Source organism: Carassius carassius, chromosome 25 (genome assembly GCF_963082965.1).
Source record: "Carassius carassius chromosome 25, fCarCar2.1, whole genome shotgun sequence".
Taxonomy (NCBI): Eukaryota; Metazoa; Chordata; class Actinopteri; order Cypriniformes; family Cyprinidae; genus Carassius; species Carassius carassius.
The window spans coordinates 4,942,800-4,967,207 of record NC_081779.1 but is presented as its reverse complement, the minus strand read 5'-3'; the positions used below and the strand labels follow the sequence as shown (position 1 = coordinate 4,967,207).

At 38.2% G+C, this 24,408-nt stretch overlaps 3 protein-coding genes across 4 annotated transcripts in view; 1 reads left to right on the top strand and 2 right to left on the bottom strand.

Moving 5' to 3' along the window:
- Positions 1-507: 507 nt before the first annotated feature.
- LOC132103965 (zinc finger protein 583-like) lies at positions 508-4,411 on the top strand. Its single transcript, XM_059509087.1, has 2 exons — positions 508-646; positions 2,356-4,411. The coding sequence occupies exon 2, from the start codon at positions 2,513-2,515 to the stop codon at positions 4,007-4,009; it is 1,497 nt and encodes a 498-aa protein (XP_059365070.1). The 5' UTR covers positions 508-646; positions 2,356-2,512; the 3' UTR covers positions 4,010-4,411.
- Positions 4,412-7,846: 3,435 nt separating this feature from the next.
- On the bottom strand, positions 7,847-17,842 carry LOC132104841 (keratin, type I cytoskeletal 50 kDa-like). Its single transcript, XM_059510373.1, has 16 exons — positions 17,261-17,842; positions 17,075-17,157; positions 16,377-16,533; positions 15,969-16,130; positions 15,702-15,827; positions 15,359-15,433; positions 15,097-15,245; positions 14,643-14,774; positions 10,522-10,939; positions 10,353-10,435; positions 9,494-9,650; positions 8,879-9,040; positions 8,671-8,796; positions 8,511-8,585; positions 8,174-8,316; positions 7,847-8,046 (listed from the first exon to the last, which is right to left on the bottom strand). The coding sequence occupies exons 1-16, from the start codon at positions 17,759-17,761 to the stop codon at positions 7,920-7,922; spliced, it is 2,676 nt and encodes an 891-aa protein (XP_059366356.1). The 5' UTR covers positions 17,762-17,842; the 3' UTR covers positions 7,847-7,919.
- Positions 17,843-23,333: 5,491 nt separating this feature from the next.
- The window catches only part of LOC132103961 (keratin, type I cytoskeletal 13-like), a 34,600-nt gene continuing 33,525 nt past the window's right edge, over positions 23,334-24,408 (bottom strand). For both annotated transcript variants that reach the window (XM_059509075.1, XM_059509078.1), the window contains exons 4-7: positions 24,219-24,380; positions 23,998-24,123; positions 23,697-23,917; positions 23,334-23,536 (exon numbers count right to left, since the gene is read on the bottom strand). In XM_059509075.1, the coding sequence (XP_059365058.1) occupies positions 23,401-23,536; positions 23,697-23,917; positions 23,998-24,123; positions 24,219-24,380 (645 nt within the window). In that variant the 3' untranslated portion in view covers positions 23,334-23,400. The remainder of the gene's footprint in view (positions 23,537-23,696; positions 23,918-23,997; positions 24,124-24,218; positions 24,381-24,408) is intronic.

Genomic DNA, 24,408 nt, shown 5'->3' with positions numbered 1-24,408 from the left:
TTATCAGTGGTTACATTTCACACTTGTAGGCTACTATTATGCATAAAACGAACTGACACCCATTTTTATTTTTTTTACAACCCATTTGTCCTGTGCAATGGAATGCAGGTCTAATAATTTACATATCATCGATTTATGACAATCATGCACTGTCCATCCAGTCCATAACAACTGTGCGGTGTCCAAGCATGCCTTCTCTAGTCCTCAGCTTCTGTTAGGAGTAACTGATGATGATGATGCATGATGATGGAATTTAATTAGCCAGAGAAGCAAACACACATCTGTCTAATTTCTTGACATCTGACTAATTTCCCTCAGCCGCGCGTCCAACAATAACACGCACGAAAACGCGCATTTGTAGGAAGTAAACAAAGTAGCTGCTCAGTAAACGGTACCGCTGCGCGCGCATTTGCACTTTTACGACGGAAGTGCATCGGCTGAAACCCGGAGGAAAGCGACAACGGGAGTGAAAACTAAGCGGAATTGGTCAATGAGAGGGAGGAGAGAGCGAGAGTGAAGGAGTGTGCGACAGGGAGGCTGATGGACGCTGGGGCCGAGGTGGACGTGGCGGGTCCGGCAGGGGTTTGATGTGGGTTCCGCTTACGGCGTGCTGACGGCCGAAAAAATTAAATAAAGCAATGAACAGGTAAAAAAAAAAAAAGAAAGAAAAAAAATCGCCGAGACATCCTCCCTAGCGGATTTATTCGTGTTCTCAATTTTCATCTTTTTTTTCCTCCTCCGGTCTCTCCTGAGAGGTGGTGATGAGAGCGCGCATGAACCGCGCAAGTCATGCAACTCACCACGTTACGCTTCTATCGCGGCGAGCGTTTTCCATTGTTATGCAAAGGCGAAGGAGTAGATGTCCTGAGTTCAAAAGTTGCAGCTTGCTCAACTTTCCTTCAGCGGATCGTTCAGTTGGCTGATGCAGCGAGGTTCAGCTACAAACAAGATGGCCACTGGCTCTCACACGCTGAAGCTGTGGCATTTTCACCCTCCTGCCTTTGTATGTTCTTCATCCCCACCGCTGGAAACACCGAAACGCGCTCTGCATGCCGATATACCCGCCGATCATAACCCGTTCCGTGTCTGTATCGCACGTTCTCCGTTCCCGGGCGTCGTGGATTAAAAGGTTCTCTCATAGGGAAAAAAAATGCTAAAGATTTATTGTGTGTAAAAACGCCGCCAGATTCAAGAAAGGCAGCAGAAAAGTGCATGATGCGTGGCGAACTAGCGAAGCTACCTTGACTAGTTGCTTTAGTCATTCTCAGTAAAATCGACAAGCTATTATGCGCGTTTTACACCACACATTTACGTCAGGTTCCTTTATCTTTTTATTTTTATTGTCTTTCTGTTTTTCGCCGGCCTAAAATGTGCACTTTCAGGCAGTCGACACGCTATTACACAAATGCCACGACGTTGTAATTACGCACATATAAGCTCTAATCCTTCTCTTTTGTTTAATTCCCTTTCACATTTGCTTGGTAGTTTTATTTTGTCTGACTTCAATAATAAATTATGATGTGAACATCTGGTTGTAAAGCTTCTCCAATGTGTCAGATTGACTTTGACATCTTGGTGTGTAGATGCTTATGTCAGGTTATTGTTCTCATTCACACACACACACACACACACACACACACACACACACACACACACACACACACACACATATGTATATACATATGTAAGCATTTAGTAGTGTTCTGCAGAGCAGAATTGTACCAAGTGTTAGTGTAATTTAGTGTTTTGCAATAACAGGTTTGTCACATGCATTCAAGCATCAGCCATTTTGAAATGACTTTTTAAGTACATTTAAAATATCAAATTATGTGAATCTGTGTTTAATTGAACAATACTTGAAATGAAATGTTTGACTTTCCTGTAAAGTAGATATAGGTTTGACAGCTTTAGTCCTGCACAAGGTGCATTCAAGTCGTTTCGGGATAATTGCATTTGTGAAATCACTGCATGTCTACCATAAATGTGTGACCAAACAATATTTCCCATCATATGATAGAATCAACAGATAAAAGCATCCAGTGTTTGTTTGGAAATGAAAAGGAGAGAGAAATATAAATGGTCTAATTCAACTCAACCTTTCTTCACAAAGCACTTTAACAACTACCAGTCATACAAAGTGCTGTACAGAGCAAAAAATAAATAATTAAATAAAATATCTAAACATAAAACTTTACATAGAAAGACAACTCTGCTTTTAAAACATAAATTCCTCAGTAGTGAGCTTGGGCTCTGTAAATGTAAAAAAGTTTTTACGATATGTATGTAAAGGAACATTCATTTGGTGTTTAAATGCTGTGGACTGAATTGTTTTTTTTATCTTTTATGCAAATCCAGGAGCCAGGAGAATCACCATTGTTCCTAACCCAAGCCAGAGGTTTTCGCGGCAGCTGTGACAATCCCCTCTCAGGAACCCCGCTTTTATCTCTGTGAACATAAGATATATTACTCATAACAGAGGTTTCGGTCAGGTGGTGGAGTAGTTTCCACCAGGATGGCAGAGTTGGAGACAGAATGCATCACTTTAGGACTAAATAATTTGGTGTCAGAGTGTGGCACGCCGCCACTTGACCCTCTACAAGCAGAGTGCACCACGCCAACCCTGACCATGCTTTCGTCAGAATGTAGCACGCCAACGCTCAGCTCACTGGCATCCGAGATTGTGGAGCCCATGGCTATGCTGCCGTGCATCAAAAGCGAGCCCGACCTCGACCCCATCTGCACGGTTGACCTGTCCGTGATCCAGCCCCTGAGCACGGCCGAGCTGGCCTCCGAACAGATCAAGATGGAAATCAGCGGCCTGGACTACATCAAATCAGAGCACCACAGCGACCTCCATTCCTTCCACAGCACGGAGCTGGACTCCTACAAGTCACACTACGAACCCAGTCTGGTGTTCGACTACATCACTCACGTCTCGGACAGCTTGGAGTACATCAAGTTGGAGCAACACTCGGACCTCCACAGCTACTACGCCAGCGAGCTCAGCGCCATCAAGACCGAGTACGAACCCATCCTCATGTCCAGCCACATCAAGACCGAGATGAACGGCTTGGAGTCCATTCACATGGCGGAGCTGCGCACCGAACTCAACAAGCTCCGGCCCGATACGGTCATCGACAGCATGGGGAAAATGGACTCGGATTTCCAATCTGGAAACCTTTATGAACTGACGTCTGTCCAGGCGAACAAAGCGACTGCCACGCACAACCAAACCAGCACAAAAGGCCAAGCGCTGACTCCACGCAAACCTCGCAACCTCACAGGTGAGAAGCCGTTTTCTTGCACTCAATGCGGGAAGAACTTCAGCACCCTGGGTAACCTGAAGACTCACCAACGCATCCATACCGGCGAGAGGCCTTACACCTGCTCCCAGTGCGGGAAGAGCTTCGGACAGGCTGGGAACTTGAAAAGACACCAGCTCATCCACACGGGGCAAAAACCTTACACTTGCGCGCACTGCCCGAAGGGTTTCACCAAAGCGGACGACCTCCGCTCGCACCAGCGACTGCACACGGGCGAAAAGCCGTTCAGTTGCGCCGAGTGCGGTAAGAGCTTCGGTCAAACGAAGGAGCTCAAAGCCCACCAGTTGAGCCACACGGGAGAGCGGCCCTTCTGCTGTTCGCTGTGCGGCAAGAGCTTCACTAAAGAGATGAGTTACCGCAATCACCAGCAAATCCACACAGGCGAGAAGCCCTACAGCTGTTCCCAGTGTGGCAAAACTTTCAGCAATTCAGGGGTCCTCAGAACACACGAGAAGATTCACTCTGGGGAAAAACCGTTCGGCTGCACCCAGTGCGGCAAAAGTTTCGGTCGCTTGGGACATCTTAAAGCACACCAGCAAACTCACACGGGCGAACGGCCGTACGTTTGCCAGCATTGCGGGAAGAATTTTAGCCAATCAGGTCATCTCAAAGCACACGAGCAGATTCACAAAAGAGAACAGCCCGATCTTAGCAGTGCCAGCAGTGGCAGCAACGATAGTAGCTGAAAGAAACCTCATTATGTCTCAAAAGTATTACTCCTTTTTTGTTCAGTTTATATATATTTATATATATATATATATATATATATATATATATATATAATTAAAATATATATGTTTCATTATGTTTTCATACTTTACGTCTCCTCTTCTTTTCCCAATATCTTCTTTTGGGTACAGCTGTGACTGATTTTCTCTTATGAAAGTGTCTACGTTTGGGATCGGTGAGCTTACAGAGAGTCTTTGTATCTTGTCTGATCTGTGTTGTAGTGAGTGCCACTCTAGTTTCTTTCCTCCAGGAAAATACTTGTTTGTATACGTTTATTGATAATATGTAATTCTTTAACCCTGTACTGGAATTAATTATTAAAGAAAATAATGTAAAAACAACAACATCAAAAATATATACATATATATATCTGCTGTTATTTATTTACTTTGCTCTTATTCAAAATACAAACATGCATTTGCTTCATTTGGGAACCATTTGTAATCGAGTTCCTGTATTCCTATTGTGCATTTGGAGAAGTTTCTCACCCATCTCTTTATTAACAGCAGTGTCTGATAAATGCAAATGCAAAATGGCTGGTAGCATAACTTGTGCATCTATTAACACAACAGAAGGAATGTTTACTATAAAGTTAAAGGTATAGTACACCCAAAAATGAAAATACTTTTTATAATTTACTCACCTTTAAGTTCCAAACTTGAGATGTGTGTGAGTTTTTTTGTTGTTGTTGATGTTTTGTTGAGCACAAAAGAAGATATTTAGAAAAATGTTGGTAACCAAGTAGTTGACTGTAGCCATTGACTTCCATAGTATTTTTTCACTTCAAATGGAAGTAAATAGGTACCATCAACAGTATGGTTACCAGTATTCTTCAAAATATCAATTGTGTTCAACAACTGAAAGAAACTAAAACAGTCTTGGAACAAGTTGAGGGTGGAGTAAATGACAGAATTATATCCTTAAAGGGATAGTTGCACCCAAAAAATAGAAATTACCACATAATTTACTCACCCTCAAACCTTGCTGTAAATTATATTATTCTTTCAGACAAATATAATCAGAGTTTTATTTAAAAAAATGTCCTGGGTCTTCCAAGTGTTATAGTGGCAGTGAATGGTGGTCCAGATTCTAAAGTGAAAAGTGAGTGAGTGTGTGTGTGCGCGCATCTTATCTATATATTGTATTATTTTGAAAGAAGAAAATAATATATACAGGACGGCTTGAGGGTGAGTAAATCATGGGGTAATTTTCAGGCTAGTGAAGCTGCCTCCTTAGTCATATGAATAACATTGATTGTTTGAATGTGGCTATTTTGGGATTTATTGAGAATGTCATCTGTGGCCAATTGCATCAGTTAAACCACAAGTTTGACAACTACTGCACCTGTAGGTTTTGGTCTACTTCCAGTCTAGTAAAAACTGGATTCAATGCCCAAGCACATTGCAATGAATGTAAGTGGTAGAAAAACAGCTTCATTCTCATTTCTTATTAGGTCTCAGTTGCCAAACGTTTTGTGATTTTTATACTAACATGTCATTCTTATGAGTCATAAAATGTTTAGAGCAATTTGTTGACTGCAGTGTAATCATCTCTGTGGAATTTCTTAAACAGAGGTGTTTGTTACAGAGAGACAGGGAATGCACATATGTTTGCAATCAAATTGGGTTTAAAAGTAGTAAATCAGTGATGCAAAGTAAAGTTTAATAGCTGCAAAAAAATATGAAAATAATAATACATTTGTCAACTGTGGAGTTATTTGGAGTTAAGAAATTGGTGATTTGGATGTGTCAGCATAAATAAAAGCAAACAATCTGCAAGAGCATTCATCCAAGAATTTAACCGTTAGAAATGCAATCTTTCGACCTATTCATATTAATTTACAGCTTTGATGTGTGATCATTTTAATTTAATTCTATGGGCCGGTCTGCACATGTTTCATCTGTGGCTCTGTTGATATTTGCAGATCCTGTGAGAATAACTGGACTTGTTTTGTTTGACTCTAAATGGTTATTGTGGATGTTTTTCACCTAATTGGTGTCCCGACAGTCTCCTCTTTCACAAGGGAGCCAGTATAAAGGCTGAAGTAAACTTTGCATAAGCTGAAAAGATCTAAAGGTTGTTGTTTTCCCCCCAGATGTGTGTGGGTTAAAATGACAGACTGCGGCAACAAGGGTGTTGACATCTTTAAGTCATAGTTATTTTTATCTATTTTTACTTCAGACAGTTGTTAATTTCCATGCATGGCTTGTATAACTACTTGATCTGCATTAAGTAATGCTAAATTCTTTAAATATGTAAGGAACAGTGAGATGAGTAACTTTGTGTTTAAGAATGTGGACTGATAGTTCAAAAGCACAAGGCTAAATTCCCACTGGACTCCCAGCTGTTCCAGGGTAGTTATCCATGTAGTTAGTGAACTAAATGCATCTTTGAGGAGTTGTTGCATACAATCTAGAATGACTTCAAGCTGTGTTTGACCTAGCATGGTTTTCTGAGTCAGATCTGTATTCACTGCTACGTATTTATGGTATTTTGCCACGTGGATATATATAGCGTACAGAACTTAAGTATATGGTGTTTTTAATATAAAAGATTCCGTTCCAATGTTTAATGCTGACCTAAAATTGATGTTTGAGGTGAAAACGGTTAATGTCATCGATATAATTTTCATATCCAGGGTTTTTAGGTCATCCACCAGAGGTCGCTGTCACCTCATCAGAGGTTTGTCATCAACACATCTGCTCATAGTTGAAGACATTACAGCAACTGTAACTTCGTTTTTACATTTAAATGTAAGATATTAAATAATGTAGGCTATATGTATAAAATATTTTTAGTTGTTCATCAAGCACTATTAAAGTCTCGTAGATAGGTCTGTTGCTAAACATCAAGGATAAAACAGAAGAAAAAGAAAGCCAAACCTTATTTGGCATTCGAGCGCCACCTGCTGTTTGTTCACTATCGGTCTTTATTATTTCATGAAAAAAGAAAATGAGCCTTATAGATGACCAAAGTACTCTAAATGAAATAACTAAATAAATAAGGAATTTAATAAAACAACAGTTAAATGTACCAGTTTATTCTGAAATGATTATAATGTTATTAAATAATTAAATACATTAATTGTGGAAGTCATATATAAGGATATATTTAAACAGCAGTAGTGTGTGAGAGGATATTGTGAAATATTTTAAACAATAAAGGTTGTGTTTTCATGGAATTGTACAAAATAAATGGATACATTCATTTATTTATTTATTTGAATTAATAATTATATAGTGATTTCTGAATAAACCGGTACATTTATTGTTGTTTTATTGAATTCATTATTGAATTATCTCATCTAGAGTATTTCGGTCCTCCATAGAGCCTAGTCTGGTGGGTTGTTTGATGTCATGTTGACGTGACAAAAGTGTAAGAATCATAAAAAACTACAACAACGGTAAATGCCATTACCATTTCCCAATACATTGCGTAGTAAAGTAATTTGAAATCTATATATATATATATATATATATACAGTACAGACCAAAAGTTTGGACACACCTTCTCATTCAAAGAGTTTTCTTTATTTTCATGACTATGAAAATTGTAGAGTCACACTGAAGGCATTTTTTTTCATAAAAAAAAAAAAACCCAAAAAAGGTAATTTAATATGTTTCCGCAGAATAAAATAGCATTATTTCATAAAACTGTTGAATCCAATGTATTAATATTTTAAAATAATGTATTATTTATTTTTATTATTCAAAATGTACTCCCACTCTTAAGATTAAGTAGTTCAACTGAATATGCACATTTTATTATAAAATAAAATAAGAACTCATTCAGAATAGTGTTTAAATGCTGTTTTATTTGGTTTCCAGTTGTGTGCATGCTGCAAACACAAACATCCATTACAGCCAATCAAATGATGCGCTTGTCAGACATGGTTGAGGACGTGGAGCTGGAGACCACTTTCCCATCTACAACCTCTTCCACGACTGTGATGACTTTAGTCCTCGAGCTGGACGTGGAGGTTGTTGCTTTGACACTGTAGAAGAACAATAACAGTTATATGGGGTTTTCGTTTTAAACTCTCAATATGATAACAATAATAATAGTGTGTTCCTGCTTTTTGAATGAACTGAACTTGAATGACAGAGAATAAATGAACTCACGTGGCTTCTCCGTCCAGCAGTCTCCTGTACTCTGCGATCTCCAGCTCCAGTCGGGTCTTGATGTCCAGGAGTATCTGGTACTCGTGACGCTGGCGCTCCAGATCACCTCGGAGGCGGACAATCTGCTCTTCCAGGATGGTGACCTGGGAGTACCCAAAAAAAAATACAGAAATTGTTTGTTGCTTTAAAACTTTTGTTCCCTGTATCTTCCAGTCTTAAGATGTACTGAATAACATCATCTTGTGTTCCACAGAAAAAAAGAAAGTCATACAGGTTTGAGTAAATGATGACAAAATGTTAATTTTATATTAGTTTTGGTGATTGCAAATCTACTCACCTGTTGTTGGTAGCCAGACATCTTTAGGGAATAACGATTCTTTGTCTCAGTCAATGTGGCCTCCATAGATGCTGTCTAATGTAACACGAACATGCAAATTCAGAGTAAAGTCATACTAAAATAAGAGTCAGTGCCATTATGGCAATTATGAATCACTGACCATAGCTAAGAGTGACTGGAGTTCGATTTCCAAAGCCTGTAGTTTGGATTTAACTGTGTTGACTTCAGTGCGAGATGTTTTCAGTTCTGTAGTGCTGGTGACAACGACTTGTTTCAGAGTTTCTGTCTGAAATAAAAAGTACAGATGGATTACATGAGTTCAAACAAGTGGGCTGACTTGGTGATGAGAAACGGCTTCTGTCCCTCACCTTTGTCTTGAACCAGTTCTCCAAATCTCTTTGGTTCTTGGCTGTAACTGCTTCATAGTGCTCGCGCACTTCTGCCAGGATCTTGGTGAGATCTTCCTGTGGAGCTGCATCCACCTCGACGTGAACCTGTCCGCTCATTTGTGACCGTGCCACCAACAGATCCTAAGGATACGTGTCAATACATATTCATGTCAAGTCTGTGGTTACTTCACCGTCATATTTAACAGCACTTTAGAATACTTAAATGGTAACATATCATGCAAAATGATGCAGTAAAATGTACGGAAATATCTGTCTCAATACATATCTCAAATTTCACTTGAGCAGCAAAGCTGTATACAACATTAAGATGTGTTTTCAGAAAAAAATTAACTTTGGATCAAATATGGAATAATACAGCTATTGGGTAAAATTTTTCAATTACATTTGTAACCAAAAAGTCGGCTTAGTGCATATTTGACTAAATTTTCATATTTAAAACAACTGTAAATGCACATACATATTAATGATTTATTTGCAGTGTAAAAACAGTTTAAGTTTAGAAAGCTAACTGACAGATTATTGTACTCAAATATCTTATTCTATTCTAAATTTCCACACAGAATCATTATGCACCTCCTCGTGATTCTTTTTCAGAAAGACCAGCTCCTCCTTCAGCCCTTCGATCTGCATGGTGAGGTCTTTTCTGGTGATGTCGAGCTCATTAAGAACCCTCTTCAGGCCGGCGATGTCTGCTTCTGCTGACTGACGCATGACCAGCTCCGTTTCATATCTGTCAGAAACACACGTTCTTTAAAAACACTCACATCGACTGGACACAAGTCAGTTTACTGCAGGATGTCCACCTCCAAACTCAGCTAAAACTAATTCAATGCAACACTCATATTATTGAATACAAAGCTTATCATTTTTTTTTATGATTTATTTGCCAAACAGTTAACAATTAATTAATTTATAAGGTTTACAGAGATAATGTTTCACAACTGTTATTCAAGGATCACTAAAATATTATTATCGTTTTTATATATTTTTTTTGTTCTTATTTTTATTTTTTAACATTAATATATTAATTGATATGTGTATATTTAAATGTTTCAGTAATTTTTTTAGTCCTTTTTATTGTTGTTGTTTTTACTTTCCAGCAACTGTTGTTACTTTTGGTTATTTTAGTACATTTTTACAAAATGAAAATGAGAAATGCTGAAACAAATTTTATTACTGATTTGTTTATTTTTTATATTTCCATTTAATTTAGTATTTAAAATTTTTTTTTAGTTCAATAGTTTTAATTTTAGTTAACTATAATAAATCTGGAATACCATGAGTGATAATGCTGCTGTTTTGCATTTTTCTATAAAAAAAACTTACTAATTATATTGTTTGGATCTTTAGTCAATAAATAAATTAATTAAAAACAGCCTAGCTTTCCATTGCTGTGGACTTGAAACATGTTAAATCTGCTGAAAAGACTCACTTCATTTTGAAATCATTAATGGCCAGGCTGGTGTTGTCAATGCTGAGATGCATTCTACCCTTCATCTGAATGGATGCCAAGATCTGGACATATAAATCAACATATATTTACTTTTTTGCTCCATATTTAGGATCTTCTATAGCATGTAATCCTGCAAAACATAATATACCTTAGCCTGAAGATCCTGTATGGTGACAAAGTAGGCTCTGTAGTCACGTGCAACAGGAGAGGCTTTGCCATCTAGGAACTGGCGGATCTTCAGCTCCAGATCAGCATTGGCCTTCTCTAGTGAGCGCACTTTGACCAGGTAAGTAGCCAGACGGTCATTGAGGCTCTGCATGGTGATTTTCTCATTGCCAATGATGCTGCTGTCTGCAGATCCTGACATGCTGAAACCTCCTCCCACAGAGTGAGTGGCCTTGGAGATACGGACCCCTGAACCTCCTGCGCCGGCATACACGCTGCCGGCCCTCATGGTGCTCACACGGCTGCTTCCCACGCTTGACGTGGACATACGCATGGAGCCGCTGGAGGACATGTGGCTGCTGCGGGTGGAGTAGGAGGAAGCCATGTTGACTGTGTCTGCTCTGACAGGTCAGTAAATGAAGGCAGGAGAACGCTGGCTTCTTTTATAGAGTGAATCTGAATGCAAGACACAACACCTGGAATGTCATCTCACTGCATTCGCTGGAACCATTCCAGCAACCGTAAAGGTCACAACTAAGGTGAAACATTGGATAAAAGACTCTGCCTTGCAAATCTTTCTGGTTGGTTTTCTTTAAATCCACAAATACGTTTCTGTTTCTTTTTTTTCTTGTTTTCTAGTAATACATATATATGCATACATACATAACAACGCTTGAAAACAAAATACATTTGAGGGGATATTAAGACTTGTTTATAATTTACATTGACATATTGCTTAGATTTATTATTATTTTTTTTTTTTTGGTAGTTTCTTCATGTAAGCATATATAAACTTCTCAAAATTTTGTTTTTAATGTTCAGCTTGAATTGTTTAAAATTCTATTTTGAATATATTCTGTATACATCAAAGAATTGTTGTGTGTCATGTTTCTGCTAAAGTATTAGTCACTACTAAAGTAGTCACTGATATATGATAATATATCAGTTATAGCATAAGAAGTCAATAAGCAAAAATCAGCATATTGAAATGATTTCTGAAGGATCATGTGACACTGAAGTCTAGAGTCATCACAGGAATACATTACATTTTAAAATATAAAAATTGAAAGCTGTTATATTATGAAATATTAATTTCATATATTTTATTTTAATAATACAATACATCTCACCTACCCCAGAAAGTAAATGCGTCTTGTTTTTAAGATGTTTACTGGAAAACAAGAAAATATAGAATGTTTTTTTTTCTGCATTGAGGGAATGAAGGTAAACACAGAATGGTTTTGCAATCTACTTCTCCATGCTTTTTTAAAACACTTTTTAATTTTTTAATTAGTATTAATGCATGATGCTGTTCTCTTTCCTTTTTCTTAGTTATTTTTCCTGTGTGGAAATTTACAATTTTTTAACACTTTTAGAAAAAAATTCCTGTGCATAGAATCCAGCACAACATTCATTTTCATTAAAAGAGATCCCAGAAACAAGTGACGTGTTAGTAGCAATCATTTTCAGCAAGACCTTTTCATTGCCTCCTCCACGGGCATGTTACCACAAAAATAATTTCATGCTTACTGACCAAACCACGTTTCTTTTATGGGCTGGGCTGGGCTCGGCTGAAAACACTTATTCTTTTAATGTGTTTGACATTTGCGGTTTCTTTATGTACATCAGCATCATGATGAAAAGGTGATGTTTATCAAAGCAGGTTCACTAAGCATCAGAACAATAACCAGATTTGTTTGTTTGCTGCTTGTTATTTTAGTAGTAATTAAATATCTTTCATTCCATTTTGACCTTTTAGGTGCTTTTGCAACACAGCAGAAGTGATTTAGTGAGTAACAGTGATGGGTGTGATTAATATTATTCCTTCATAGAGTCATTGTTAGCCCTGTGATTAGCACTAAATGTCAAAAAAATGTCATATTTTTGTCTTGCTGACAAGATAAGTGTCACTGACTAACAAAACTGTGTAAGATATTAAAACCTATTTCCATATATTGTATCTTACTGAATTTTGCCTTGTTTTGGTATGTTTGTAACTCGTTTATACTTAAAAGTGAAAAAAAAAAAAAATCAAAATACACTTTAATTGAAAATACATTCTCTGAAAACAAGCTTTATCCTAAAATATTTTGCACTGTAAAATATGCTTAATACATTTAGCTTGTCGTAGCATTTTTTGAATATATATTTTAACTATTTTTTTTCCATTTAATTACACACACACACACGCACGCACACACACACACACACACACACACACACACACACACACACACACACACACACACGTTTGTTTTTTGTGAAAAGTGGGTTCATCCCATAGGCGTAATGGTTTTTATACTGTAGAAACTATATTCTATCACCCTTCACCAACCCATACCCCTAACCCTAACCCTCACAGGAAACTTTGTGCATTTTTACTTTCTCAAAAAAACCTCATTCTGTATGATTTATAAGCGTTTTGAAAAATGGGGACATTGGTTATGTCCTCATAAGTCACCCTCTCCTTGTAATACCTGTGTCATACCCATGTCATTATACAGAGTTGAGTCCTGATATGTCACAAAAACTTCTTTGGTCGACTGTCAAAACACATGGACGTGAGATTTGTCATTCCTGCTTAAAATGAATGTTTAATCTCACTTCCATGAAATGTTGTTTATTGACATTCATATTTATTCAGTCAGCAGATGCTGTCATCTGTGCAAGTCTGTGGCTAAACTGGTCCATTGGACATGTTTAAAATGAAAGGAATACCTCTAAATGTAAATTTGCTGAAAATGTACTCACTCTTTGTTATGTGTCTGTTAGCTTTCCTTTGACCGAGTTTTCCTGAGTTGTTTTAATTATGTCATTCTGTTCACCTGTGTTTCTTTAATTTAGTCATTATTCCCTTGCTTGCTTATGTATTTATTCTCTGTGCTTTGTTCTGTTCCTTTTTGACGGTTATTTGTTTTGCTAAACATTTGTGTTGAGCTACGCCTGCTCCTTGGAATTCTAGTCTTTATTTCTTGTGGATTTATCTTTAAAGGACTTTTGTGGAATATTCTCCGTCCGTCATGCACTCTTTATAGCAGTAGCACGTTACAGATAAAAGGTGTAAACAAGTTTGTTTCTTCATTGGAACAGATCTGGAGAAATAGCATTACATCACTTGCTCACTAATGAACGAGTTACCTTTATGTATTAGATCTGCTACGTCTTTATCAGTATTCGGGAACCTGCTGAAAGCTCACTTAGTTCTGGCAGCCTACAGCAGATACACTTGAATGGGGTAAATGTGGTGTCTAATATGAGGTTTGATTTGTTAATATTGCCTGTTTGCTGCTTTTGTATTGTTACTATGTAAAGCCATTTGGTCCAACCTCGGTTGTTTTTAGTAGTGCTATATAAATCCTTTGAATGGGTGCCATCAGAATGAGAGTCCAAACAGCTGATAAAAAATACACAATAATCCACAAGTAACCACTTGACTCCCGTCCTTCAAAATAGACTTGTGATATGAAAAGCTGTATGTTTGTAATAAATAAATCCATAAAGGCATTTTAACTTCAAACCATCACTTCACCCAGTGGAAAAAGTTCTGTCAATTCTCTCACATCAAAACCCACCAACATATTTGTTTAGAACTGTTTTGGACTGTTTTTGTTTTTAAACTGCTTGATTAGTGCATATTTCTCTGCTGATTCAGACGAAGTGACTTTTTCACTTGGGGAAAACAATATTATGTATTTTAGATTGAATCAACCTTTTAAAGTGAAAACGTATTATTTGTTTCCTGTGGTGTGGATTATTTTGATGCTTTTATTAGTTGTTTGGGCTCTCATTCTGACGGCACCCATTCACTTCTAAGGATCCATTGGTTTCTCAAATCTGTTTGATGATGAAACAAACTCATCTACATGTTGGATGGGATTAGAGGGAGTGCATTTTCAGTACATTTTCATTTTAATCTACTGGTCACTTTAACTTTAAGTAAAAAATCTCTAAATTGCATCCATGTAGAATAGATGAGGTAACACACACATTTTGTCTTTGACATTAGTTTTATTGTTGTAAATGCTCAAAGACTACAACCATATTCTGACAGCATGAGAGGAGCTTCAGCTCTGTTCTCCAACCATCACAACTGGTTCGCTTCACTTAACAAGGGATGTTGAAGAAACCACCGTCCCACCATCAACCACCTCTTCCACAACGGTGATCATAGCTGTTTTAGTAGAAGCAATCGAGCTGGAGGAGGAGCTGGAGTCAGAGTTGCCTGAGATTGTGAGGCTGTTTGCAAACAAAAACACCCAACCTGTTAAACTTGCAAAGCTTAATTTGTACTACAAATGTTATCTTTCAAGCTGTAAACCACAAACTACCACAGAACTGCAAGCTAACTAGCTACTCCTTTTTAAATAAAGGTTCCCAAGGGCATTTTCACAGCAACTGAATGAACTATTTTTGAACTACAGAGTTCTGATGTGCACCTTCGTGTTATATATATATATATATATATAGCAGGAAAATAATGTTACTCAGTCTGCATGAATTCAAGAATTTTCCAATAACTCTGGAGCAAAGCATGAAAAGTACTTGCTCTGTGATTTACCTGCCGCTGGCTTCTGCATCCAGCAGTCTTCTGTACTCGGCAATCTCCAGTTCCAGTCTGGTCTTGATGTCCAGAAGCATCTGGTACTCTTGACTCTGACGCTCCAGATCGCCACGAAGCTGCACCAGTTGACCCTCCATTCCACCCACCTGCAAGCCCGAGGGGAGAAGACAGAACTTTTAACCCCAACACATTTTAATATGGCTACAGTAAGAGATCTGTCTGTAAGATTTATGAGACTCATATGCTGGGGAACTCTCACCTGTGCCTGGTAGCCAGACAGCTTCAGGGCGTAGCGATTCTGAGTCTCACTCAGGGTGCTTTCCATGGATGATTTCTGTGAGGTGGGGATATTGAGAGAAAAATATGTTAGCGATGATGACCAAAACTATACATTTTCTATACATTTTAACAATCAGGAAGTGTCTACTTTTAAAAGGTTTTGAATGTAACAGATTTATTTTATGTGAAACATTTTGCTTGAAAATTGTGTTGTAGATGCCAACTGGTTCGATTGGTCTTTAGATAATAAAACCAATCAAACCAATTGACATGCGTTTTGATGTGTCACTTATGTGTCCACATATTCTTCTGCACATACGCACCATGGCAACGAGAGACTGAAGTTCCAACTCCAGGGACTGTACTGTGCTCTTCTCTGTGTTGACCTCGGTTTTCGAAATCTCCAAGGTCCCTGTGCTTGTTACCACCTCTTGTTTCAAGGTCTCAGACTGCAAAAGAAGTGTTTTTTTTTTTGCAAGTGATTGTAAAAAGATTGTTTAATTCAATACATGTATAAACCCAACATTATATAATTTTATTTCCAACATTTTTGACTGCATGTAGCAGAGTGAAGTTCTGGACTGAACTACCTTCTGCTGGAACCAGCCTTCAAGGTCTCTCCGGCTTTTGGCTACGACCGTCTCGTAGTGCTCACGCATCTCAGCTAGAATTTTGGTGAGGTCTTCCTGTGGTGCGGCATCAATCTCCACGTTGACCTGTCCACTCATCTGATCACGAGAGGTCAAGAGGTCCTAAAGATATAGCATATATGATTTTCAGATGTCCAGCTTCTCATCACCTCCGGTTCATTCTTGCCTTCAAATGTCATGGTATGGAATTATGTCACAAAACAGTGACATCTAGAGCTTAAAGCTATAAAGCACCTTACGTGACCTGACCTCCTGTCTAAAATGTTTAACTGGAACAGTTCGTAGCATACATCATGTGTCTTAAGCTTGCTTTACTCCATTTCTGAAGGTTTTGCAGTGATTTACTACCTCCTCATGATTCTTCTTAATGTAGACCAGCTCCTCTGTGAGCTCTTCGATCTGCAGGTTGAGGTCTTTATGACTCATGTTGAGCTCGCTGAGAACATTTTTCAACCCTGCGATGTCAGCTTCCACAGACTGACGCATTGCCAGCTCGTTCTCATATCTGTCCAACAGAAAGGAACATTATAAAAAATAACTTTTTTATCAACCTGAAGATTTTCATTGCTCTTACTGGCTGTTTTTCCCCATTTTGCTCGTTTTACTAGTTCATTACTCGTTAAAGGTATTTTGTGGAATGTTGGTAATCAAACATTTGATGGTAGCCATTGACCTCCATTGAATGGAAAAAATACTGTGGAAGTCAATGGCTATCATCAACTATTTAGTTACCAACATTTTTCAAAATATATTCTTCTGTGTTCAGCTGAATAAAGAAACTCATACAGATTTGGAACAAGTGGAGGGTGAGTAAAAGTGACAGAATTTTTATTTTGGAGTGAACATCCCTTTAAAAGGTCATTTGATGCGATCAAAGCATTACTTTAATCTTTAAAATAATGTAAAAATCAAATTACATAAAAATCTTTTTGAAAATCAGTTGCACAGTTATTTTTATATTTTTCGATTATTTATGTACATTTCCACAGCATATACTCTATACAAATTTAATGAAAATAATAATAATAATAATAATGAATTATTACTTCATTCTGAAGTCATCTGCAGCCAAGTTGATATTGTCAATGCTGAGGTGGACTGTGTTCTTTTCCTTCAAGGCACTCAAGATCTGTGAACAAAAAGTGAACATTGATTTTATTTTATTTACTTATTTCATGATAATGAAATATGCAGTTTTCTTATAGCAGTAAAAACAAAGTGATTAGACTTACTTTAGCCTGGATGTCACTGATAGTAGCTTCGAAGGCAGAGTAGTTATGAGTAGCACCAATAGGAGAGACTCTGTTATCAAGGAATTGGCGTATCTTCAACTCAAGGTCAGCGTTGTCCTTTTCAAGGGAGTGAACCTTCTCCAGGTAAGCAGCCAGACGGTCGTTGAGATTCTGCATGGTGAACTTTCCATTGCCAGTGATGCTGTCATCTACTCCACCACTGACGCTGAATCCTCCTCCAGCTGCAGCACCACCGAATCCTGAACCAGCACCTCCTGCAGCACCAAATCCACCTCCAAAGCCAAAGCCACTTCCTGAACCTACTGAGCCCATGGAGCGAGTGGCACTGGAGATACGGACCCCTGAACCTCCTGCGCCTCCGTACACGCTGCCAGCCCTCATGGAGCTGATGCCGCCACCTCCTCCACCTGCAGAGAAGCGCGAGGAGCCCATAGAGGACCTGCTGGAAATGAAGCTACTGCTGGAGAAGATGGTAGCCATATGGACGGTGGTTTGTGGTCTTTCTCTGCTCTGGCTGGAGAGTGAGAAAAGTAGAGCAACTCAGGGTCCTTATATGTGATGGTACCGAGACTGACGCTTCCTAATGAGGACGTGTTGACCTTATTTCATCAAAAACTTGCTGACACCAAGGAATTCTGTCAGCTTAAATCACCTGAAATGAAAGGTAACGCTAAGAGTTAAGATTGGTTGATTGATCGGCCCCTGAAGTAAGTAAGATAGAAGCTTGCATTCCTTCTCCAGACTCTTCTCAGATGAGAGCAGCTCTGTACATGTTCACACATTCGTGGATGTTTCCTGTTTTTCACTGCTGGTTTTACTGCACTCTAAAACCTTATAGCCTGTTAACTCAAATGGATAAGTCACCCAAGAATGAAAATTCTGTCATTAAGTTTCTTTCTTAAGCTGAACACAATAGAAGATATTTTGAAGAATGATGATAACCAAACAGTTTAATGTGCCCAATGACTTCAACGGTATAGAAACATATGGAAGTCAATGGGGACCAGAAACTGATTGGTTGATCACATTCTTCTAAACATACAGGTTTGGAAAAACTTAGGTAGTACATTTACATTTACATTTATTCATGTAGCAGACGCTTTTATTCAAAGCGACTTACAAATGAGGACAGTGGAAGCAATCAAAAACAACAAAACAGCAATGATATTTAAGTGCTATAACAAATCTCAGTTAGGTTAATGCAGTACATGTAGCAAGGGCTTTAAATAATATAATAAATAAAAAGAATAGAGCAACCTAGTATTAGAGGTCTTTTTTATATAAGTGTATAATAAATAAATAATATTATAATAATAAAAAAAAGAATAGAATAAGAATAGTGAGTGCTAAAGTTAGAGGATCAAATAAAGATGGAAGAGATGTGTTTTTAGCCGATTCTTGAAGATGAAGTGACTTTGTGCTTCTTTGTGATGGCACAATCAAGCGATGTTCACTTGCAGAATGCAAGCTTCTAGAGGGCACATAAGTCAGAAGTAATGAATTTAGGTAAAGGGGTACAGAGCCAGTGGTTGTTTTGTATGCAAACATCAATGCCTTAAATTTTATACGAGCAGCTATTGGTAGCCAGTGCAAATTGATAAACAGAGGTGTGACGTGTATTCTTTTCGGGTCATTAAAAATTAAAAATTTTGCTGCCGCATTCTGGATTAATTGTAAATGCCAAGAGAGCATTGCAATAGTCCAGCCTGGACAGAACAAGAGCTTGAACAAGGAGTTGTGCAGCATGTTCCGAAAGAAAGGGCCTGATCTTCTTAATGTTGAATAAAGCAAATCTGCAGGACCGGACAGTTTTAGCAATGTGGTCTGAGAAAGTTAGCTGATCATCAATCATAACTTCTGGCTGTTTTTGAAGGAGTTATGGTTGATGTGCCTAACTTGATGGTGAAATTGTGATAAAACGATGGGTTTTGCTTGAACCACAAGCAGTTTTGTCAAATGACAGAATTTTGGGGTGAATTATTGCTTCAATGATGCACTCATTTAAAACTAATTGTGACTCTAAAATCTAAGCCACAAAAAGCTCACCACAGAATTTGAACACTATTGCATCACGCAAGTGATGTAGCTGTGTTGAAAGAAGCAAGTTTGACTATGGAAAGTCTATCAAAGTGCAAAAGGATTAAACTGGACAAGATATGAAACTACATGGAGGTGTGCTGATCTCATTGTCAATTTAAGATATGCCTACAGCGACTTATTACATAACAGTTTTACTATAAAGGGGCAATAAAAGTGGATGCTTGTTTGAAACAACTCAAGTTTGTGCATGTACCTGTGTGCACTACAAAGGGCAGCAGGATGTTTCTCACCAAGTTCAGCTTAACTTTACATTCCTCCCTCAGGCTGTTGAGCTAAAGAAACAGATCTCTGTATTAACAATATGTCAATGTTACTAATATTTTATAAGTTATTGTTTGCCTTAAGTTCAACATAAAAGTTGGATGGATATTTAGTTTAATAAAAAATCTATATATTTGAATGGACATTTGTTTGATGAGACAGTGAATCCAGTTTTTAAAACTCAAATTAGGATTATTCAGTAATAATTGTAATTAAGAAAATTTAATACAGCATTGTCAGTACTTATACTCAATTTCATGTTTATTAATAGCCATAGAATGTGTGTGCCCTAACTTAAGAAATGTAGTGTTCAGGATGCTTGAGCTACAAGGATTGTGTCTGACCCCTACCTTTTGTTGTTACCTCTCTCACTATTATATTTTCAACAAGTCATAAGCTCCCTGTGAGAGTGACTAATGCCATTTAGAAGCCTAGGGTCCCATCTATGAGATGCCTCTAAACTCTCAAATGGTCAGTCATTCTGACTGATGAGCAGCAAGGAACGAAGACCCTTCCCCTTGTGACATGTCGTCTGTGTTAACCTTTCTGCAAGTGCTGCTGGATAAGGAGTGCATCCCTTCCAAGCTCAAAGCATATGTGGCAGCCATCGTGGCGAATCATGCTCTCATGGCTGGCCAGTCAGTCGGCGGGAACGACCTGGTCGTTAAGTTCTGAGGGGAGCTCGGAGGTTGAACCCACCTCACCCTCACACTGTGGTGACATGGGACTAATCCATAGTCCTTATAGGACCCTATAAGAGCCACCCTTTGAGCCACTCCAGTCAGCCGACTTATGGCCCCTGTCGCCCAACTTCTAGCATTAGCATCGGTCAAGCTTACAAGCATTGTCAGACTGTGCTTCATGCCTTGAATTTTGGCCTAACAACTGTTGAGTCATCTTCAAACCAAGACATGACTATGTGCCTAAGGTACTCTCTACTTGGCCCCGGTTCAGTCTTTAAGATCCTGGATGTCCCGGTCCTTCTGGCACAGATTTTGTCCTCTTAGTTTATTTAATCCCCTTTGTGAGTGGAGAAGGTTTTGTTTTATGGACCACAGTGTCTCATAATTAACTCATTCTTACAGGAGCACTCAGTCCCAGTGGTCTACAGCTTTGTTCTGCATTTGCTTATTGCACAGCAGTATTGTATGCATTCCCCAACAGCATACAAAGCAATGGGAGAGACCGTTTAAAAGGAAACGCTCCAGTTACTAGCATAACATCGGTTCCCTGAGATAAGAGAACAAGCATTGCATAAGCTGACATACTATAAGGCTGCACACGAGTCGATGACTGTTGCTATCAGTCGAAAGATTCTGATTAAATAGAACTCAGAGCCGACTTACATAGCAGTCGGTGCCACCCGTTTTGGTGGGTTGAGGCGCCATTTGTTTGTGCAGCTACCCAAACATGAACAAACCAGGCTTCATTATCAGAGTAAACAGGAGTTTCCTCATTAGCATACAACGCAAAGCTCTCAACGCCTTTATCTCTGGGATCTTTTTTTGCTAACTAAACATTATCAATAATGCTTTTACAAAGCTTTTACATTAGCTTTTACAAAGCTTTTACATTAGCTAAAATTAGCTAAAATTAAGGCTTGCACTGCAAAGTTAGCTTTCAAACTATGTCTTGTCACACTGTGCAGTTTTTCTGTGATACAAATAATCAAGACTGTCTTGAGAAATACAATGAGTGATGAACGATTGAGCAGTTTGGGGTGTTAAGTGTATCAAGAAGGGCAATCTTGATGATTTTGTGGATGTGTTTGCAAAAAGACACAGCAATAGGAGAATAAAGCTGTAATGATAAAATTTTGGCCTAATAAAACAGAAATAAAAAGGAATATGAATTGGTTGTGAGTATACTCTGTTAAAATGTACATTGTCTGCATATGAATGCATTTAGTTAAATTCTTCCTTATTCATTGTAGACATGGCCTATGCAGCATTTGTGTACAGTAAAGGTATGTGGAAAATAATTGGCCTATAAATTGTTTTTAAACTAAATGTTGTCCTTTTATTTGGTTTGCTCATATATTAGTTATGTATATTAGGCTTAATTTTAAGCAAAAGAAATACACTATTAAAGAGCCATTAATTGCTAATTATAAGTATATCACATTAACCAGAAACAAAAGTAAATAGGGATAATTACACTGAATATTACTTATTTATCTTTGGTTTTCCACCCCAAGATTTGCTGTGGCCCCCTCTGGCCACCCTATTACAATTTTCTCGGGGGAACACTGCACCAAGCATAAAAAGGGGGAAAAAGAAAATCCACGCTTGTGTAATTTTAGATAAACCTAGCTTGAATATATTTTACATGATGGCCTACTTTCAGTAGTACACAAAATGTAATACAAAAAACACACAAAAAGTATGTTTGTTAACAGAGTTCTGCAACAGAGTCACCTAAACTTAAAATCCGCTTCTCTAAATGAATCCCATAAGGTCAGTTTATTGTAAGAATGCTGGTTCTTGTTTGGTTAGCCAGCGGCAATTGCATGCTCGACCACAAGAGCGCTCACGCATTTCAACAGGGCGAGTAGTGATGGACAAAGTTGCCTCATAAGCACTGAGTCTTTCCTCTGATTGTTCCGGAAAAAGATTCAAAGCCTCGAGAATGTTGGAAGAAGCGCCATCTGGTGGTTAGCTCCTTCACTCATTGATCCAAAGTTTTGCAGTAGCTTGAGTTGAGGATGTAAAAATCAGTAAATATTTTAACAACCTCGTTTTGAAGGTATTCTAAGCCAATACAATTTGGCATAGAATATCCATACATTTCTGCCTCAACGCCACAGTTTTTCTATCTTCAGTGTTACTACAGTAAATCCATTGTGGATTAAATGTTGGAGCTGTGGAGAATCAGCGCTGTTTCATCTGCCTTTAAACTAGATTGATTATTTGAATCAGACCTCTGCTCCAAACCTCACAGCGCTGTTCAGTGGTCGTGTGATCAAGCTCAGTCAGTGTGTAAACGCTGTAATTTTAAATGTATTTATTAAACACTGTCCCTACTATAGAACGTGTTAGTCCAGTGGATTCGTGTAATGTGCAATGGGCCTCAAATCCCAACATATGTCACCTTTTTTCAGTTGATTTTGAAATCACCAGCTGTCAGATGCATCAATAAGGCAAGGTAAAAATTGAAGAAGCAGAGAACTGGTTTGTCAGTGAACAGAATGGTTGTGTAACTTATATTTGCTTTTATTTTATTGCCTTTGCAAGCACCTCATATCATAGCATTACGACATTTGTCATGTTTCAGATTTCCCAGCCTGTTCTTGTATCCAGTAATGCATAAATGTGCTCAAAGATGTGTACTCACTAGAGAGAGATTTAATCATTGTTGTAAATGTGAAACATTTATCTTATTTTTGTAATTGGATATAATTCTTAAAAAGACATTTACTTTGAGGAGAAATTAACTTTAGCCTGATTTAATGTCAGTTAATGCATCAGCAGCTGTTTCTAATTTCAAGTTTTGTATTGATAATCGAGCACATAAACGTCATTTGGTCATTAAAGGTAACTTTCATAATTTTTTTTTTAACTATAATATTACCACAACTAGGCTATAAACCTAGCATAACGGTAGTTTGGTTTAAAATATTTTTGCACAACTTTTCCTATTGTGACATAAAATATGACAACAAAACAGAAGAAAATAAGACAAACACTATAAATGCAGAGTTAGTGCACCGTTAGTGCAGTTTATTGGTTTTTCGTCACTCTAAGTGTTGTTGTTTTTGCTCAAGAGAGCTTCTGAGACACAAACTCGCTTTTAGACTGGGAGGACGAGCTGACCACTTTGCCATCCACAACCTCTTCCACAATGGTTACCACTTTGCGTGTAGTCGAGGATGAGCTTGAGCTTGAAGTAGAGAGGCTGCAGAGGTAGAAAACAAAGAATATTACAGATATGCCAGACAGAAATCTCCATCTCACTTTAATTCTGTTTATTATAATAAACCATCATTGCTCAGTGAAAAAACGGACGCTTTATAAATGTATTTATTAAGAGACTTTGTGTTGTATTTGCTTCTTACCTAGTAGCTTCTCCATCCAGCAGTCTTCTGTACTCCGCAATCTCAATTTCTAGTCTGGTCTTGATGTCCAGAAGCATCTTATACTCTTGCCCTTGACGCTCCAGATCACCACGAAGCTGCATCAGCTGCTCTTCCAGGCTGGTGACCTGGAACTGGTAGCTGGACAACATGGAAGCATAGCGGGCCTGTGTGTCTGCCAAAGTGCCTTCCAACGATGCTTTCTGTTGGGGAAATCTTAGTTACTCTGTGTTCTATGCAATGTGATGACCAACGTTTACAAGATTCATCTCTGCTTGCTTACCATACTGAGTTGTGATTGTAGCTCGATTTCAAGACTTTGGAGTGTGCGTTTAACCTCTGTGATTTCAGATCGGGATGTTTGAAGGGTTTCTGTGCTCACGGCAACTTCCTTACTGAGGGCTTCACTCTATGAGAGGAAATCCATACATAGCAGTCAGATAAGTCATCTGTTGTTTTACATTACAATATTGTTCTTTAAAAGAAACAAACATCTGATTTTACCTTAGACTTGAACCAAGTCTCAAGTTCTTTGCGGTTCTTGGTAGCAACGGCCTCGTAGTGCTCACGGATTTCAGCCATGACCTTTGTCAGGTCTTCCTGTGGTGCTGCATCTATCTCCACGTTGACTTGTCCGCTCATCTGGGAGCGCACTGCCAAGAGTTCCTAAAGATGCAATAACAACCACTGAGCA

Bases quoted from the DNA above. Each gene is read 5' to 3' on its own strand.
- LOC132103965 (XM_059509087.1), top strand. From the start codon at position 2,513: ATGGCAGAGTTGGAGACAGAATGCATCACTTTAGGACTAAATAATTTG.
- LOC132104841 (XM_059510373.1), bottom strand. From the start codon at position 17,761: ATGGCTACCATCTTCTCCAGCAGTAGCTTCATTTCCAGCAGGTCCTCT. The intron at 15,246-15,358 runs GTGAGAGTTCCC...TCGGGCTTGCAG, and splicing joins TGTCTGGCTACCAGGCACAG to GTGGGTGGAATGGAGGGTCA. The intron at 8,047-8,173 runs GTGAGTTCATTT...GTTCTTCTACAG, and splicing joins CTGCTGGACGGAGAAGCCAC to TGTCAAAGCAACAACCTCCA.